This window comes from Oratosquilla oratoria, chromosome 39 (assembly GCF_046742065.1).
Source record: "Oratosquilla oratoria isolate Oo_2021 chromosome 39, ASM4674206v1, whole genome shotgun sequence".
NCBI classification, from domain to species: domain Eukaryota; kingdom Metazoa; phylum Arthropoda; class Malacostraca; order Stomatopoda; family Squillidae; genus Oratosquilla; species Oratosquilla oratoria.
In genome coordinates this window covers 30,137,660-30,153,835 of record NC_134815.1, presented here as the reverse complement: position 1 = coordinate 30,153,835, position 16,176 = coordinate 30,137,660, and the positions used below count along the sequence as shown (strand labels likewise).

Here is a 16,176-nt window from a genome sequence, read left to right as displayed (position 1 = left end):
AAGTCTATTCTAGTGTAATAAAAATAATCAAATTTGGAAGATACTTGGAGGAAAGTAAGCTTCATATCCTCATATATATGAAAAATACATCGCCTGGTTTGTAATAAAAAAAATGAAGATAAACAAAGAGAGTAATAAATTCGTAAGTAGAAATGCTTCCTTTTCTGTTATATATATAGAATACATGTATACATTTATGGAGAGCGAAAGAGAAAGTGAGAAATATAAATGATTAAAAGAAGGAAGGGTGGAGGAGAAAAGAGGAGAGAGAGAGAGAGAGAGAGAGAGAGAGAGAGAGAGAGAGAGAGAGAGAGAGAGAGAGAGAGAGAGAGAGAGAGAGAGAGAGAGAGAGAGAGGGGTGAGATGAAAATGGGAGAGTGAGAGAAGGAAGAAAAGGGTAGAAGAATAGAGTAATGAAGAGGAAAGGGGAGGAGAGGGGAGAGGAGGGGAAGGAAGAGGGGAGGGAGAGAGGAAAGTATAGGAGGAAAAGAAGGTAAGGAATAGGTGGAAGAAAGAGAGGTAGGGAGAATTTTGCATTTCGTTACCGAAAACCTGCAGCTCTACACTTAGGGACATGGAGAAGAGCGGGAGTCATATCAATAGTAAGGAAGAGCTCAGAAGAGGACAGCAGGAAGTAGGTATAGGAGAAGTTAAAGTCGTCAGGATTCTTCTTTGAGCGGAGATGAAGTCTCCAGGCATTAAAGAATTCTTCGTGACGCTGGTCCGTAGGGGTATTATCAAAGTTCCTTAAGAAAGAAGGAAGAAGAGGGGGATGGCAGTAGGGAGGAAGAAAGGGAGGGAGAGAGAAAGAGAAAGATAGACATGTAATTATAGTGAGGGTTATAAGAATGAAGAAAACGTGAAATATGAGAAATCTGCAAGTGGTATATATTGCTTCAGAGGTACACATTTTTATAATCAAAATAGAAAATTCTCTTGAAGAAAATGGTTTTACATATAGGAGAGGAGAGTCTTATATAGGAATACACAGCACTGTAGGCAAAATAGTTAAATTATATATCATAAATATTGGCTTATACAGATAACTTAAATACCCCAGATATATTCGTAGAATAATAATCTCACTTTAATGTAACAAATAGTTGCGACCGACATACTGTATTGGGTATAATGAGTTGGAAAGTTCATAAACAGATAGAAGAATGTGTATACACATGTATGTGTGAAAAATACACATACATGCGCAATCGGACGTGCATTGTGATTCAACATGATCTTAGATCACATGCCAGACTTATGATCGACAGCTATTACCCTCACGGAAAAGAGCTAAGACCTCATATAGTCTGACCTATGGGTAATGCTGTGACCCTGCACACACCACACCATACACACCCATCCCATTGCTTAATGGGGACAGTAATGGCTTGCACTGTTTGTCGTGAGGCATGGACTCAGGCCTCCAGAATGAGAGTCCGAGATACTAACCACTTCACCAGCAAATCGTGTGTATATGTGTATTGTGTGTGTGTGTGTGTATGTGTGTGTGTGTGTGTGTGCTTATGTGTGTGTATGTACATTTTCAAGGCAATCTGGTAATTTAATTACTGAGATGTCTACTGTGCAGCAGGAAAAATAATTAATTCCACCACGTTGATATAAAAGTTCTGAGTAATGGGTTATATAATGATGAGGAAATATCAATACAGGGGAAACTAAAAGGAAAAGGGACGGAAATAAAAAAGAGGAAGAGGAAGTTCTATATGTGATGAGTAATTATCAATAAAGAAGTTTGCGTTGGGTCATTAAAAACATAATTGGTATGTAGTGTCATGGTGATATATCACCATCCAATTTTAGAACTAATTGTGGAAGCATGAGAGTTAGAAAATGTGAGAGAAAAAGAATAATGATAATAATTATCTTGAAATGTCAAACTAAATTCTGACACCTTTATCCTTATCATGGTTGTCATCCACATCGTCCACGTTATATAAAGCATCATCATCATCATCATCATCATCATCATCATCCATAACACACTCATTATCAACCTGAATGCCATCCTCCTCATCGTCATTATCATTATGATCATCCATAACACACTAACCATCGACATTAATGTCATCATCATCGTCATGATCATCCTTAACACACTGATCATCAACATGAATGTCATCATCATCGTCGTCGTCGTCGTCATCAAGTTATAAGTTGCAACAAGGCGGAGGCTTGAGATTGATCGGTATACAGCAAAACAACAGCGCAAATCAGGAGTTCTTTCCCGAGCAGTTTTCTATCACTTGTGTTAACCGTTGCTCGCATCCACACTGACACATTCATAACATGCACACCTATACACATGCAGTTCAGCTTGCATTTCACGTTTCATTCGGCCTTCCCTTTACAATTACTGATGTATAAACCGAAACGTCAACTACGATAACAACAAATCAAAATCAGTTTCATTATCATGGTCATGATCCTTTGTTCTACAAATGGAATATTACAATATACAAATACCATCACGGCAAATCCTCAACGAAATCTATTACACAATTTTCCTAGTTAACCATCCTAGATCTTGTTATTTTTTATATTTCTAGTTGTGTTCATGCTTAGCCCATCTAGGAAATATACGGTGAACATACATACATACTTACATACATACATACAAATTAGGCACTGTAAGAACAGGTTCGAGACACATAGGCAATTTGCTTGACAATTGTCACAACTTCATTAGGTTCAGAAGCTTTTCCTTTCGGCAGCTTTCCAATTACGAAATTATGCCACTTACTTTCTCTCATGGCTTTGCAAACAAAGTTATATAACATATCACCATTCTATTTTTTATTTTCCTTTTCTTCTTCTTTTTTTATCACTTTTCGTCATCTCCAATACTAGTCATGTCAACCTGATTTCTAAGTAGTCATGGAACTCTACATATTATGAGAAGAATCACATGTGTCTTGTATCATCAAGTGTCCTCAAGACTAGCCAAACTGTATATATCCTTTAAATAATATTACTAATCGTTTCTACACGTTTTATCACACTCGTGTTAGTTAGCAGGAGTAAGAGTGGTAGTAGTTTAAGCCCATGAGGGCATATTACAGTATTGCGAGAAAAAATAAGCACTAAATCAACCAGATGCGATTTCCTAGCCATGGTTTAAGTGAAACCGAAATTCGTTTGATAGTGCAATTGTAACACCCAAAGCCAATGTCCACAGAATCCATGGTTGGGACGATGACAGTCCTGTGGAAGTGCTGGACTGGGTTGGGCGGTGCTGCTGGGGTTGTTGTTCCTCTTGGAAGTTGTTGGGTACAAGGTTGGCCATCTCCTGCTCAAGCTCACGCTCCATCTGGTCGAACTCCTGAGCAAGCTCACGATCGGGTACATTGACGTTCCCGAGGTTGAAGATGTTGTCCTCAGTCTGACCGCCGAAGTTGTTGTTAATTCCGATACTCCAGTCACTGGTGCCGAAGTCACCCCCAGTGTGCTCACCGCTATGACCCCTGGGCCAGTCCTTGTCTGTCCTTTCGTGGGTTATGGGCATGTGGAAGTTGATGGACCTGAAGGGATCCACATCGATCCTCTCTATTGGCTTGGTGTCTGTCTCATCATCGATCATGATCTCTTCGCCGTCCTGGAAGCTCTCGTCCTCAAACTCGTGGCTGAAGAAGTGGTGGTTGTGGCTTCTGTCCTTGTTCTTACGCCGCCGGTTCTTCCGGCGTTTCCGTCTGCACTCGTTCTCAAGTTCGTATGGCTCAGTGATGTTTGGGTACGCGTAGTCTTCCTTCTCCAACTCCTGGAAATACGAAGAGAAAGAGGCAGAAGTTAGTCATTTGTGAAATTTTTCTTGCAATGCACTGGCCAGACCCACTGACAACAATAGTGAACACTGATGAATGTCTGAACATCTCACAATGTCGATTCTTCAATTCAATAAATCCCAGATATATATTGTAACAAAATCTATATTAAATGTTAAGCTGTTGGAGAGGTGAGATTTTAACTGAGTGGTTTAGAGCGTTGCAAAGTTGGAGTGGAGGCAGATCGAATCCTGCTTGGGCAGCAAGCAAATTGTAAGTAGTACATTAAATGCTTCAAAAAACTATCCAAAACGCGGTGCTGCCCTAACCCTCTCTGAGAGGGAACAATTGTGACATTAAACCAGATCATTATTCTTTTCACGACAGAAAAAAATATTTACATATATTTCCTACAGTGTCATGGTGTGCGTGTTTTAGGAGTGTGGTGGAAGAGTGAACTAGATAGACTGCATCTGGAAACAAGACGCTAGATGTATGGCAGTTCAAGGACAACAGAGTCAAGAAGATAAGAGCAGTAAGGGCATACAGTCTTAAAATCCCGTGTTCCAATAAAGGCTTTCATACCTAGCCAGCTCACAGGATGAGTAATGGGAGGAAATGTTGAAAAGTGATGTACTATACCCTTACCATGAACTCAATTGCAACCAGGTTGCCCTAAACTGCCTCCACTTTCAACCTATAGCTCAAGTAGCAATACTCTAGGCAGATCAGCCAGCAAACATCCTTGTGGCCCTCTTCAAGTAAAGATCTAAACCTAATCTCTTCCTACTATGTGTTTTTGCACAGTTTTATGAAAAAGGATGTACAGATGGAAATAGTGTAAAACTATGGATAGACATTATATGGGACTAACAGGTAGCCAGGTAATGGATGGAGGGTACTGCTGTGGGGACAGATCAATGTACATTTAAATGATAAAGAATAGGACAGTTTACATGGTACTGCCTAGTGTAGGCCTTATGGGCTCTTGCAGTCTCCTTCATTCTTCTGTTCTTATGTAGATAATAATAACAAGACAGACATTATGACTCTGAGGCTCAAAGCACAAAGAGAAACCTACCGGTATAAGACTCTGTCCCCTCCACCAACACATGGGTTTGAAAGTGCCTGTGTGTGTCGCATGCTGGAAATACTCAAATTGATTCTTCCAATCATAGTTCATTAACCGCCACTCTAGTGTCTTGCCTGCCAATTCTACTGGGCGTCGAATGGTAATAGGATTGGACCCCCTGTGGAGAAGAAATAAATTTCAGTTTTGTATTTACATACATACATACTCGTACATACATATATACATACATACATATACCAAAGGCTTTTTCCCCCTTACAAGGGAGGTAGCGAAAAAACAAAGGCATAAAAACCACTCCCACCCATTTCATTCCCTACATACTCCACTCCACTCTACCCTCTTCCCTCCCTCTTATCTTGGCACCTCCTGGATGACGGGTCATCCCTGCATTTTGTCCACTGCCCTGGGTCAGAAGCAGTATATAACTGTATGCATCATCTACAGTCATCCCTATAGGATCTAAATACACCTCATTTCACAAAATGTTCAATATCTTCCTGCTTAAGGCGAAAGTGTCAGCTACCTTAAAGTTGAACATTTTGGTAAGAGATACATACATATATATACCAACGGCTTTTCCCCATAACAAAGGCATAAAATCCACTCCCACCCATTCCATCCCCACATACTCCACTCCCATTCCCCCCATTCCCTTCCTCTTCTCTTGGCTCCTCTTGGATGACGGGTCATCCCTGCACATCGCCCACTGCCCTGGGTAAGAGATACAAATGACAATGGACGACAATGGTAGCAAAGTCCTATCTTGTGAGTTACTTACTCAGACAGTTTTTGAATGCCGAGAGAATGAAGGACGGTGTTGAGAGATGGCAACGAATGACAAAGAGACAAGTCGACGTGAGGCCAGTAGAAGAGGAAGCTGAGGCACATCTCATCTCTTGTCTTGAACCCGCCAAGAGTGATGGTGGTCCGTTCTCGGCTATTGTAGGTGCACTCCCCAATCAGGTGGTCACCCTGCAAGAAATCAATCAATCAATTAATCAATCAGTCTGTTACCCCTGGTCTTTCTTGAAAAGGATCTATGCCTTTATGGTTTTCAGGAACCTAGCAAAAGCCTCCAGGTGGGACTATAAGTTACTATAAGTTACTTAAGGAAGAGATAATGTATTGTTGTCTGAGAATTGTTAGTGTGGGGCACTGTAATATGAAGTGTTCTGTGTCTTCTGTGTGGTGGTTGTATCTGGGGCAGATGCCTTAGGTGCTCCTGTAAGAAAGCAGAGATTATTGCAATGTCAAAAGAAAATTAGCATTTAACTGAAGTTACAAATCTAGCAATCGTTGTCCCTTTTATCACTCAGTGCAAAATCTACTTTTCAACCCAAAATTTGCCAAATCTTTGAATAATTATCCTGTCTTAAAAAAGAAACGGAAATCTTCACCTTAATTTGGAGATACAACTCTAAAAATTGACCTTCGTTCTCGAGATTAAACTCAAGATTTCTTATAGACCTTGAGCCTCATCGATCTTTTCACAAAAACAGAACTGAACTGATGACTACTCCCTTCCTACAACTACAAGTCAGGGATATAGAAACAGTCCCACACAAAAACAATTCATCTTTTTTCTAGAGAGATCTATACGATGGCCAGGGACCATTGCCGGATGCCGTGGGGCAGCAAGTTTCTAGTCGTTGAAACCAACAGCTATAATTATCATTACTAATCTAGTTCCTTATGACATATTTCTTGCATAACCTTTGTTAACCTGACACAAATATATTCAAGTCACCAACTGACTTCAAGTATTATTCATAGTCCCTAGTTATTCTTTATCAAATTAATCATTATCCAAATCTTATTACATACATACATACATACATACATACATATACCAAAGGTTTTTCCCTCCTTACACGAGAGGTAGCCAAAAAAACAAAGGCATAGAAACCACTCCCACCCATTCCATCCCCTACATACTCCACTCCCCTCTACCCTCTTCCCTCCCTCTTATCTTGGCACCTCCTGGATGACGGGTCATCCCTGTATCTTGTCCACTGCCCTGGGTCAGAAGCAGTGTCGCAAGACACAGCACATCCACATCAAGGAAAACTTCATTAAACCCCATCCTGCCAAATCTTATTATCTGAACTATTTATCAAACCATTAGAATCTCATCTTTGTCTATTTCTGATCCCGATAGTAACCACATTTTTTCACTTGCCTTTCAGGCACACTTCGTCCTTCCATCTGTATATGATATCCGCCACCTCCCATACTTTTTCTTCCTAATACTCTACACTTCTTTCAATCTAATATACCTATTCTTCAACTCAGACCTAATTCCCTCTCCGTTTTCTCTCAAAACATCCCCTAGCATTCCTGCCATTGCTATTACCCGGTATTCGTCTCATATACAAAATTACGTTGCTATACGCTTTGATACAGTTCTAGATGGTGCATCATAGTACAAAGAAACGACATAATTTTTTATTACTTTTTTCACTGATACTTCAAGGTAAACATGTGTTGATGTTACTGAACATTAAATATGAAAGCAAATGCAGCTGGTGGAATTGAAGCCAACTGTACTTTTTCCCATTAACGTCCTTTATCCTCATCATCTATTCTACAGACCTCTTCACCTTTTTTCCCAGCCTTTCTCTACTCATATCACAAAGGAAACAATAGCAAAATAGTAATTTATCTTCTTTTCATAAAGGGACTTGAGTTGGCTACCTCCTTTATAAGGGGGGAGTATATAAATAGATAGACTTGTAGAATTATTCCTTAAATCTAAACACTACCCATCCTCAGACACCACAAACCAATACCCAGCGACTAACTTACCGGCATGACTCTACGAGACTCCGGTAAGGCGCGATACTCCTGGTAGTTGAAGTCGTAGTTGTTGTCTTGGGCGATGGGCTCGAGCTCACGGTCGCCGCGGATGTGCCGCACACGGACCTTGCGACCCAGAAGGTGCGTGTGTAGGATGGCCGCGAATACGTTGATGCCGGAGCTTGGTAGTGCTGCAGTCGTGCACTCACCGATGCAGTGGCCCTCGGAGAGGACAGTCCGTTGGCGTGGTGGGATCAGGTGTTTCCAGTTTGGGTCGAGTCCCACGCTGAGTACGCCTGCAATAGGAGATGGTAGGTGAATAGGACAAGTGGAAGTGGTGAGTGCATTGGGGATCTTCCAGACATCTTCCATAAAACCACTCTAGAGGAAACGAACTCTTGTCTAAGAAGAGGTGTGGCACTAAGGGGAGTAGGAAGAGAAGAAAGAGGAGGAATAGGAACAGGAATAGAACACAAAGGAACACAAAAGAAGAACAAACAACAGCAGGCCTACCGGCCCTAACGATGCTGTTTGTGTTTACTATACTAAGCTACAGTGAGAAAACAGGGCAACTAGGCGATAGAAGTTGAACTAACACTACTGCTACCACTATCATTTTACAATTAAATACCGGGCTGACAGATCTTTTATCGCAAAGGATAATATTCTATTTGCGGATTAGAGAGGAGCAGGAGGAGGAAGAGGAGGAGGAGGAAGAGGAGGAGGAGGAGGAGGAGGAGAAGCATTTCTCAATTGTCAGATCTTCTTATGTGATAAAATGGAGGAAAGGTAGTCAAAGCTTATGTAAGAGATTGCCGACACAGTCCAGGGAATGAATGTCAACCCCTCAGGGCTCCACCTGAAGTTGAGGGTAGGGATAATGGGATTTGAAGATGAGTTGAAGAAAGAGGATTCTTTTCAAAATTTAAATTGGACAAATTTAGGTTTAAGAATGAAATAATCAAGAATTGGTTTAGCAACAGAGTGGTTGATGAATAGAATAGACTCAGCAACCCAGCAGTGAGCGCTGAAACTACAGGTTGTTTTAGAAGGTTAGGTAGCTTTATGGATGGGGATAACAGAGACTCTAATTCATTGCTTCGTTCTATCTTACTTCTACGTCTCTCACTATTAGTTTTCTAAAACATTAATCATATTGCCCAAACGCCTCATAAAAAAAAAAAAAAAAAAAAAAAAAAAAAAAATTATATATATATATATATATATATATATATACATATATATATTTATATATATGCAAAAATAGTTCATCATGTGTGTTTTGTGATTTCTTTGCATATATATATATATATATGTATATATATATATATGTATATTTATATATATATATATATATATATACGCCTTTCACCCTTTCTTTTATTCAAATTCTTTGATCCATACGGCTAGCGATGATGATGAAAATGGCAATGATGAAGTAGCAGAGGTAGACGTAGTAGTAGTGCCGTGTGAAGGGGAGGGACGATGAGGAGGGTAGAAAAAGAACTTACCAGCGTCGTGGGCACGAAGCTCAGGCGTATAGATGATCCGGATTCCCGAGCTGTCCGTGAAGAAATGGTGTTGTGGGTTGTCATAGTGTACCTCCATCATGTAGTACTTGGGTCCCTCTGGATTGAGAGGGTAGCCTGCTTCAGGAGGCAGCGTCAGGCCCTGTGGGAAAGGATGTAACTATCAGAAGGGATGTGGCGAGTTCGGGGAGGAGAAGGAGGAGGTGGAGGGGGAATAGGAGGGGAGGAAATGCATAAAAAAAGTAAACCTGGCTGGTTACTGTCAAAGATGTGGTTATCTATATGAAGTTGGATAAATGAATTAAGTCTCAACTGCATCATTAAAAAATAATCATCGTGCACTTCAAGCAAGCAGGAGTAGCTTCTAAAAATTATAAGATGCAGGCTACTTTGATCCCATATTTTCAATGGGGGAACCAATCCTGATCTAATCCTTTAATGGTCAATGTGTCTTAACTTTCATAAGGCTCAAATAATTAATTTAAATTGTAGAGGTATCTTTGGCTCAGGGTAAAGATCATCTCAATCTAACCCTTAAGTGGGCAGATCTATGGCTATCAGAAGTTGACCATATTCAATTGTAGGGACACCTTCTGTCCATTAAGGGGCTGAAGGAATGTATATAAAAATATTTTGGTCAATATAAGCTATGGACACACAAATGGTGCCGCTGGCCTGCATGAGGATGCACCTCTGGAGTCCTTAGACAGCGAGAGGAGGAAGATACCTTTCCCATGAAGAGATATTACTCACAGGAGCTGCCTAAGAAGTCAGCAAACGGGCACTATATATCTCCCACCTCCCCAGAAAGCTGCGGTCCCGAAAGACCGGTACCTGGTCTCCGGACCGAACCAGGGAGTAACTATAGTCCCGTCCGGAGGTCGTTGGCGGTTTCCTGGAGGCCGCGAGTCTTCAGCAAGAGAGACCAGGGGCAACGGATTGATTGACAATATAAGACCACGAAGAGAAATGGGGCTGAGAAGGGAGAGGAAGCAAGCTCCTTCCAACCTTCCAACTACCGGCTACAGAGGAGATAATCGGATGGTGTCAGTGTCTACACTGATCGCACTTACCTCGGATCCGATCGCCCAGGCGACGATGACGTGGTTACACGTGTAGATGAGCGGGGACATGCTCGACTGATAGCACTGGTGTCCGCTCGTTGATGAGAGCTCCTCAAACGCGACTTCGAGATCGGCGTCCACGCCCGAACACTCGTACACGATGATGTGGTGAAGATAGCCTTCGTTCCCCGGAGAGAAGACTGGCTCATACTGAAGAGGAAGAGGAGGTTGAATGCGTGGTGTGTCATCAATGCAAATGAGTTAGGTAAGGTTTTAGTGGTAGCCACTATGTTCTGTATCGAGTATATCAAATAAAAGTGATCACGTTTCATGTTACTAAGCAGGAAAGACTGGGTAGCTTTAATCAGGACAAGGGCAAAAGTAGCCAAAACCAAACAACCTCTATAAAAGGGTGATTTAATACCAGCGCTCATTGTCCATGTGGAGAAATATAGACAATGAGCAACATTCTCCAGGAATGTCAAATGGGTCTTAGCTGTTCCGACCAAGACCCTAAGAAAGCAAATGACACTACTGTACGGTGGATACGGTTTTGGCGTGATAAGATATGAACACTAAGCTAAATAATAAACGTATGTGGAAGTAAGAATAACAAATGAATTTTTTTTTTAGTCACGTGATGTATATAGGAATAAACACCTAAACAACTCACTCTGAATGTAAGGTCCCTCACTTTATCATGGGCAAAGAACTGCCACTTATTAAAGGATCACTTTCAACTACTACAGTAGAAGTCTGATTTAGCGAACTAATTCAAACACGGGAGGATTTGCTAATTTCATTTTTCCGCTAAATTGGGCGTTCGTTATTGCCGTCCTGTTCAACGAAATTTTCCGTTATATTGAGCGTCTGTCAGCTAAGTACCAGTGGCCATTAGCATAAAAAATGGCAAAAAACAACAACATACCATAGCAGTAATGTGTACAATTATATAAATGTATGTATAAACCTGTCAGGTAACGGAAAAGCGTCCGACTAGGAAAAACAGGATATTCCGTTATTGATCTAAAACTCACGTTAAACCGGGTTTCCACTAAATAGGAATTCGTTAAATCGGGCTTCTACTGATCCCTCCGTTCTCCCAGCCTCCTTAAATAATTCCTCAACAACTCAGCTTCTCCGGTGCAATAGTGTCCCCAGAGACAGAAGTCCTGGACATTTGTGACAAAACACTCTACTTCTTCAGACGCTGCCTTGTCTTCCACTTACCCTTATGATGTGGTTTCTCTCGAGCATCTTGGGCCGCTTAAACATCTTGCACCAATACGTTGTGTCCTCTTCACCCGAGATGGACACCTCCGGGTTCAGAAGAACCCAGGATCTTGTTGGGACGCCTCGGGCCGTCGAGGCTGGATCTGGTCCCCTTTCCAGGAGGAAGAGCGACCTGGAACCGCGTCTCACAGACGAGTGGTAGTGGAGGCGAGGACTGGGGCTCTCTGGATCCACTGGATCATCAGGATGGAAGGCCCAAAGGACTCGCACTGTGTCATTCTGTGGGAAATAACAATTGTGTAAAATGCTGCTTTCATGATTCTGATTCGGGCAGTGGGCGGGATGACCCTTTATCCACAAAGAGCTAAGATAAAAAGAAAAACAAATGGATGGTGGAGGGGTCAAGAGGAGTTGCATACCTTGGCTGGTCATTACCCTTATGGGAGGAGAGAGGATATTTGGTATATGTATGTTTTCACGGACATTTGTACTATATATGCACACACACACACTCATACACACACACACACACACACACACCACGACTCGTGGTGCAGTGGTAGAGTTCCCGGCTGCCACTACAGCGGTCCGGGTTCAAATCCCGACCGGGGCTGAAATAATTTCAGTATCACTGCGCTGCGAGTCGTTACTCCAACTCTCGTGGGCGGGGAGTTGGGTGTGTGTGCGTTTAAGGTCACAACATTACCCATAGATCGGTAATATATGAGTTCTGAGCTCTCTAGGGGAGGGAAATAGCTGTCGATCACGAGTCCAGTACGTGATCCAAGACCATGGTGAATCATACACACACACACACACACACACACACACACAGACAACTTGTAACTTGAAAAATATTAGTAAAATTGTGGGTAAGACATACATACATCTGACAAATATAAAAGCGGATTCCTGCTTTATAGACTAGATAATGAAAATATAGGATTTGAACAAAAAACGAAAGGATATAAAGGTCTGAACACTTTCTCTTTATATTTACACATGAATCTATTTTGCCTAAAATAGCTTAGACTCAAGGGTGACTTGATACAGGTCTTTAAGATTCTAAAGGGAATTGACAACATCAAAAGTGACGAAATTTTCACAATGAATGCAAATCAGACAAGAAATTATGGTCTCAATTTGCCAGGAAGTATATTTAATTTGGAGGTGGGTAGAAACAACTATGCCAGCAGTGTAGTTAATGAATGGAATAAACTTCCTGCTGAGGTAGTGCAATGTAGTACAGTTTGAAGTTTTGATATTTATATAGATAAATACCTAAGCATTATGCTGTAATGCCTGTCATTTATTTCATTCTATTTATCAATTTATTATTATTTGTTTGTTTAAAAGAGAAAGATACATAGATACATAGAGAGAGTGAAAAAGAGAAAAAGAAAGAAAAATATAGATAGATAAATAGAGGGTGAGAAAGAAAGAGAAAAAGAAAGAAAAAGAAAGATAGACAGAGAGAAAAATGAAAAAGAATGCTAAATAGATATAGATAAATATATAGTGAGAAAGAAAGAAAATGAGATAGATATAGATAGATAGACAGATAGCTAGAGAGATAGTGAGAAAGAAAGAGAAAATGAAATAGATATAGATAGATAAATAGATGGATAGAGAGAGGGTGGGGGGAAGGAACTAATCATGGCCTCCCAGCCCACAACGCGCGCTCCACCTCCTGAGCGACTTCGTGCGAACTCACCGAGATGACGTGATCCTTCTTGTCGCACGTGTTGTAGTGGCGCGACATGTGGAGGACGGTGTGTGTGTCGTTCTCGTAGCCACCCACGAGCATCCAGTCCTGCTGCTCGTCCACTTCGGGTTCCTCGTTGCCGCGCCCATGGCGGTCCTGCAGGTAGGCCTTGCCCGAGTGGACCCACCTGACGAAGGGAAAGCAGAAGGCGTGATCGAGAGCCTACGTTCTTCTTCGAGTTAAAAAAAAAAAAAAAAAAAGGGGAAAACGACAAAATAATCAAAATAATTCATGTAGAGTCTTTCCATGATTGTTGTCCTACTCCATAGGAGAATACGACGCCAGAGAAACTATTGTACCGAAAGAATTCTTAACCTGTTTTTCCATCTCTCCCATATTTATGTGTTACTGTTCCTTAGTCTCCTGGAGATAAGTTTCAACACTAAATAGAATCTCCAGTCATCCACTAACTTTCTGTTTGTAGCCCCACTTAAAACTTTGGACCCCCCTCCCACACACACTAAGGCTCTATGGATTCCAACTTGAGAACCACTACAGTGGTGAAGAGCCTACGCCAAGAGGCGCTTAACAGCTGCGACCGAAACCGTCATCTTTACCCTATGCGCTTAAGGAACTGTTGGGGCAGGTAACAGTCACTGTTGGGAATCGGAGAGGAGTGCGGGATTCGAACCCACAACTAAGTGAATGCAAGACCAGCACGCTTCTGATTACGCCACCATCTGGGCCCAAAGACGGAAGGATCTAAGGACGCCCCGTATCTTTTCATCCCATCCCCCTTCCCACCCTCGAAGTCACTAAAGATTATTATTTGTCGACGAAGACTTACCCGACGACGATGTCGGCGCCGTCCATCCGGGGGTAGGAAGCGAGCCCGAAGCCAATGTATCCCCGAGTTTGTGCCGTCACCCGGAAGAGAATATGGTCCTTGGCGGGCGTCCATTGCACGACGAAGGCCCCTTCCGAGTCGAGGGTGACCTCGTGCACCCACTGGTCGTACGAGGCCGAGGTCAGGCGCGAGGTGGTGAAGGCCGAGGCGGCGCTGGCAAACGCGCCGGGCACGAGGACGGCGAGGACCGCGACGAAGGCGACAAAGAGGGCGAGGACGGGGGGCATCGTCGGCAGCCCGCATCGCGGCGGCCGTGGGAGGGGAGTTCGACAGTCCACTCTTCCCTTTCTCGAGTTCGAAGAACTGCAGTGGCGGTCCTTCGCGAAGGCCTTTGCAAAAACGACTCCTGTCTTCGTCTCTCTCGCTGTGATGCTCCTCCTCGCTAACAAAAGGCGTTCTTTTCCTCCTCCACCTCCTCCTCCTTCACCTCCTTCCCTATAACTTTCTTGTTCTCTTCTTTCCTTTCCTCCTCTGACGACTCCTGTTCCCTCTTCGAGCCTCCGTTCTGTCTGTCGACCAGAGGAACCTTGGGTGTTCTGAGAACCCCACCATGTCGAGGAGAACCTGGGTAGTCGCGCGCAGGTCTCCCCTAAGGAGATTTCTTCTTCTTCTTCTCCATCCCGAGTGATACAGCGAAGACCTGTCGTCGTCGGCATCGTCACGGAGGGTTCGTTTTCGGCAGAAGCTCCGGAGGAAGAGTTGGTGCTGGCACTGGACACAGGAGATCCCGTTCGAGCACTTCGTCGGTTGGGTGGGAGGCACTCCCCGTTGGAGGCTTCGGTCGTGGTGGTGGATGTGGTGGCGGTGGTAGTGGTGGTCGTCGTGGTGGTGATGATGGTGGTGGTGGTAGTGATGGCGGAGGCGGCGGTGACGGAGAGCCGCGGTTCAGTGGAAGACATTGTTGTAGTGGAGGCCGAAGATGGTGTTCTTCCGCTCACTGCTATCTCCTCTGCCACCTTGAGGTCTCCATGGCCTGGTCAGCTCAGGTCAGGTCAGATCAAGCTGGCTCAGGTCAGACGAAGTCAGGCCAGGTTCAGCTGGTTTGAGGAACTCGTACGAGGCCACGAACTCGGAGAAGGCGAGGACGTCGAAGTCTCGATCTCGCACCAGATTTTCTTCCGATGTCTAGTTCTTCATCCAGGTACTACCAACTCCTCTGCGTCATCTAATCTGCAAAAGAAAATTTACAGCTATTACCACGGTCACAGATTTTATTCTAAGCTTAAAAGTATCTGAAATATGGAAAAAGTAAGCACACACACACACAAACACACACACACACACACACACACACACACACACACTCACACACGGCTCGACGGCGCAGCGGTAGCGTTCGCAACTACTAACCCAGCGGTCTGAGTTTGTATCCCGCCCAGGGTTGAAATAATTTCAGTATCGCTACGCTGCGAGTCGTTACTCCAACTCTAGTGGGCGGGGAGTTGTGTGTGTGTGTGTGAGTGTGTGTGTGTGTGTGTGTGGTGTGTTTATATATGTGTGTGTGTGTGTGTGTGTGTAAGGTCACAGCCTTACCCATAGTTCGGTCATACATGAGCTCTGAGCTCTCATTCGGGAGGGTAGTAGCTGTCGATCACGAGTACAACACGTGATCCAAGACAATGATGAATTACACGGTGAATTACATACGCACACGATTTCCTGCCCTTCAACACACAATGAATCATGACTATAAACAAATACAATTCATGGAGAAATAGCTACAAATATTTAGGAGTATAGATACAATAATTTTTGGTTCTAGATTTTAGGGCTGCCCAAATTCCTACCTTCTTTTCTTTCTTCCTCTCTTTCATCCATCCTTCTTCGCTTTCTTCCTTCTTTCCCCCATCCTTACTTACTTCCTTCCTCCCTCTCTCCGTTCCTTCCTCTCTTCCTTCCTTCCTTCCTTCCTTCCTTATTTCCCTCCTTCCTTACTTCCTCCCTCCATTCCTCCCTTCCTCTTTTCCTTCCTTATTTCCCTCCTTCCTTCCTCCTTCCCTCCCTTCCTTCCTTATTTCTTTACTTCATTCATTCCATCTCCCTCCCTGCATTCCTTCCTTATTTTCCTAT

The 16,176-nt window shown here is 43.1% G+C and overlaps 1 protein-coding gene across 1 annotated transcript in view; it reads right to left on the bottom strand.

Moving 5' to 3' along the window:
- Positions 1–267: 267 nt before the first annotated feature.
- LOC143020323 (MOXD1 homolog 2-like) overlaps positions 268–16,176 on the bottom strand; it is a 681,164-nt gene continuing 665,255 nt past the window's right edge. Inside the window, exons 6-14 of the mRNA XM_076176637.1 lie at positions 14,047–15,276; positions 13,209–13,386; positions 11,492–11,773; positions 10,271–10,471; positions 9,180–9,339; positions 7,678–7,964; positions 5,651–5,844; positions 4,861–5,029; positions 268–3,775 (exon numbers count right to left, since the gene is read on the bottom strand). Of these exons, the coding sequence (XP_076032752.1) occupies positions 3,125–3,775; positions 4,861–5,029; positions 5,651–5,844; positions 7,678–7,964; positions 9,180–9,339; positions 10,271–10,471; positions 11,492–11,773; positions 13,209–13,386; positions 14,047–15,005 (3,081 nt within the window). The 5' untranslated portion in view covers positions 15,006–15,276 and the 3' untranslated portion in view covers positions 268–3,124. The remainder of the gene's footprint in view (positions 3,776–4,860; positions 5,030–5,650; positions 5,845–7,677; positions 7,965–9,179; positions 9,340–10,270; positions 10,472–11,491; positions 11,774–13,208; positions 13,387–14,046; positions 15,277–16,176) is intronic.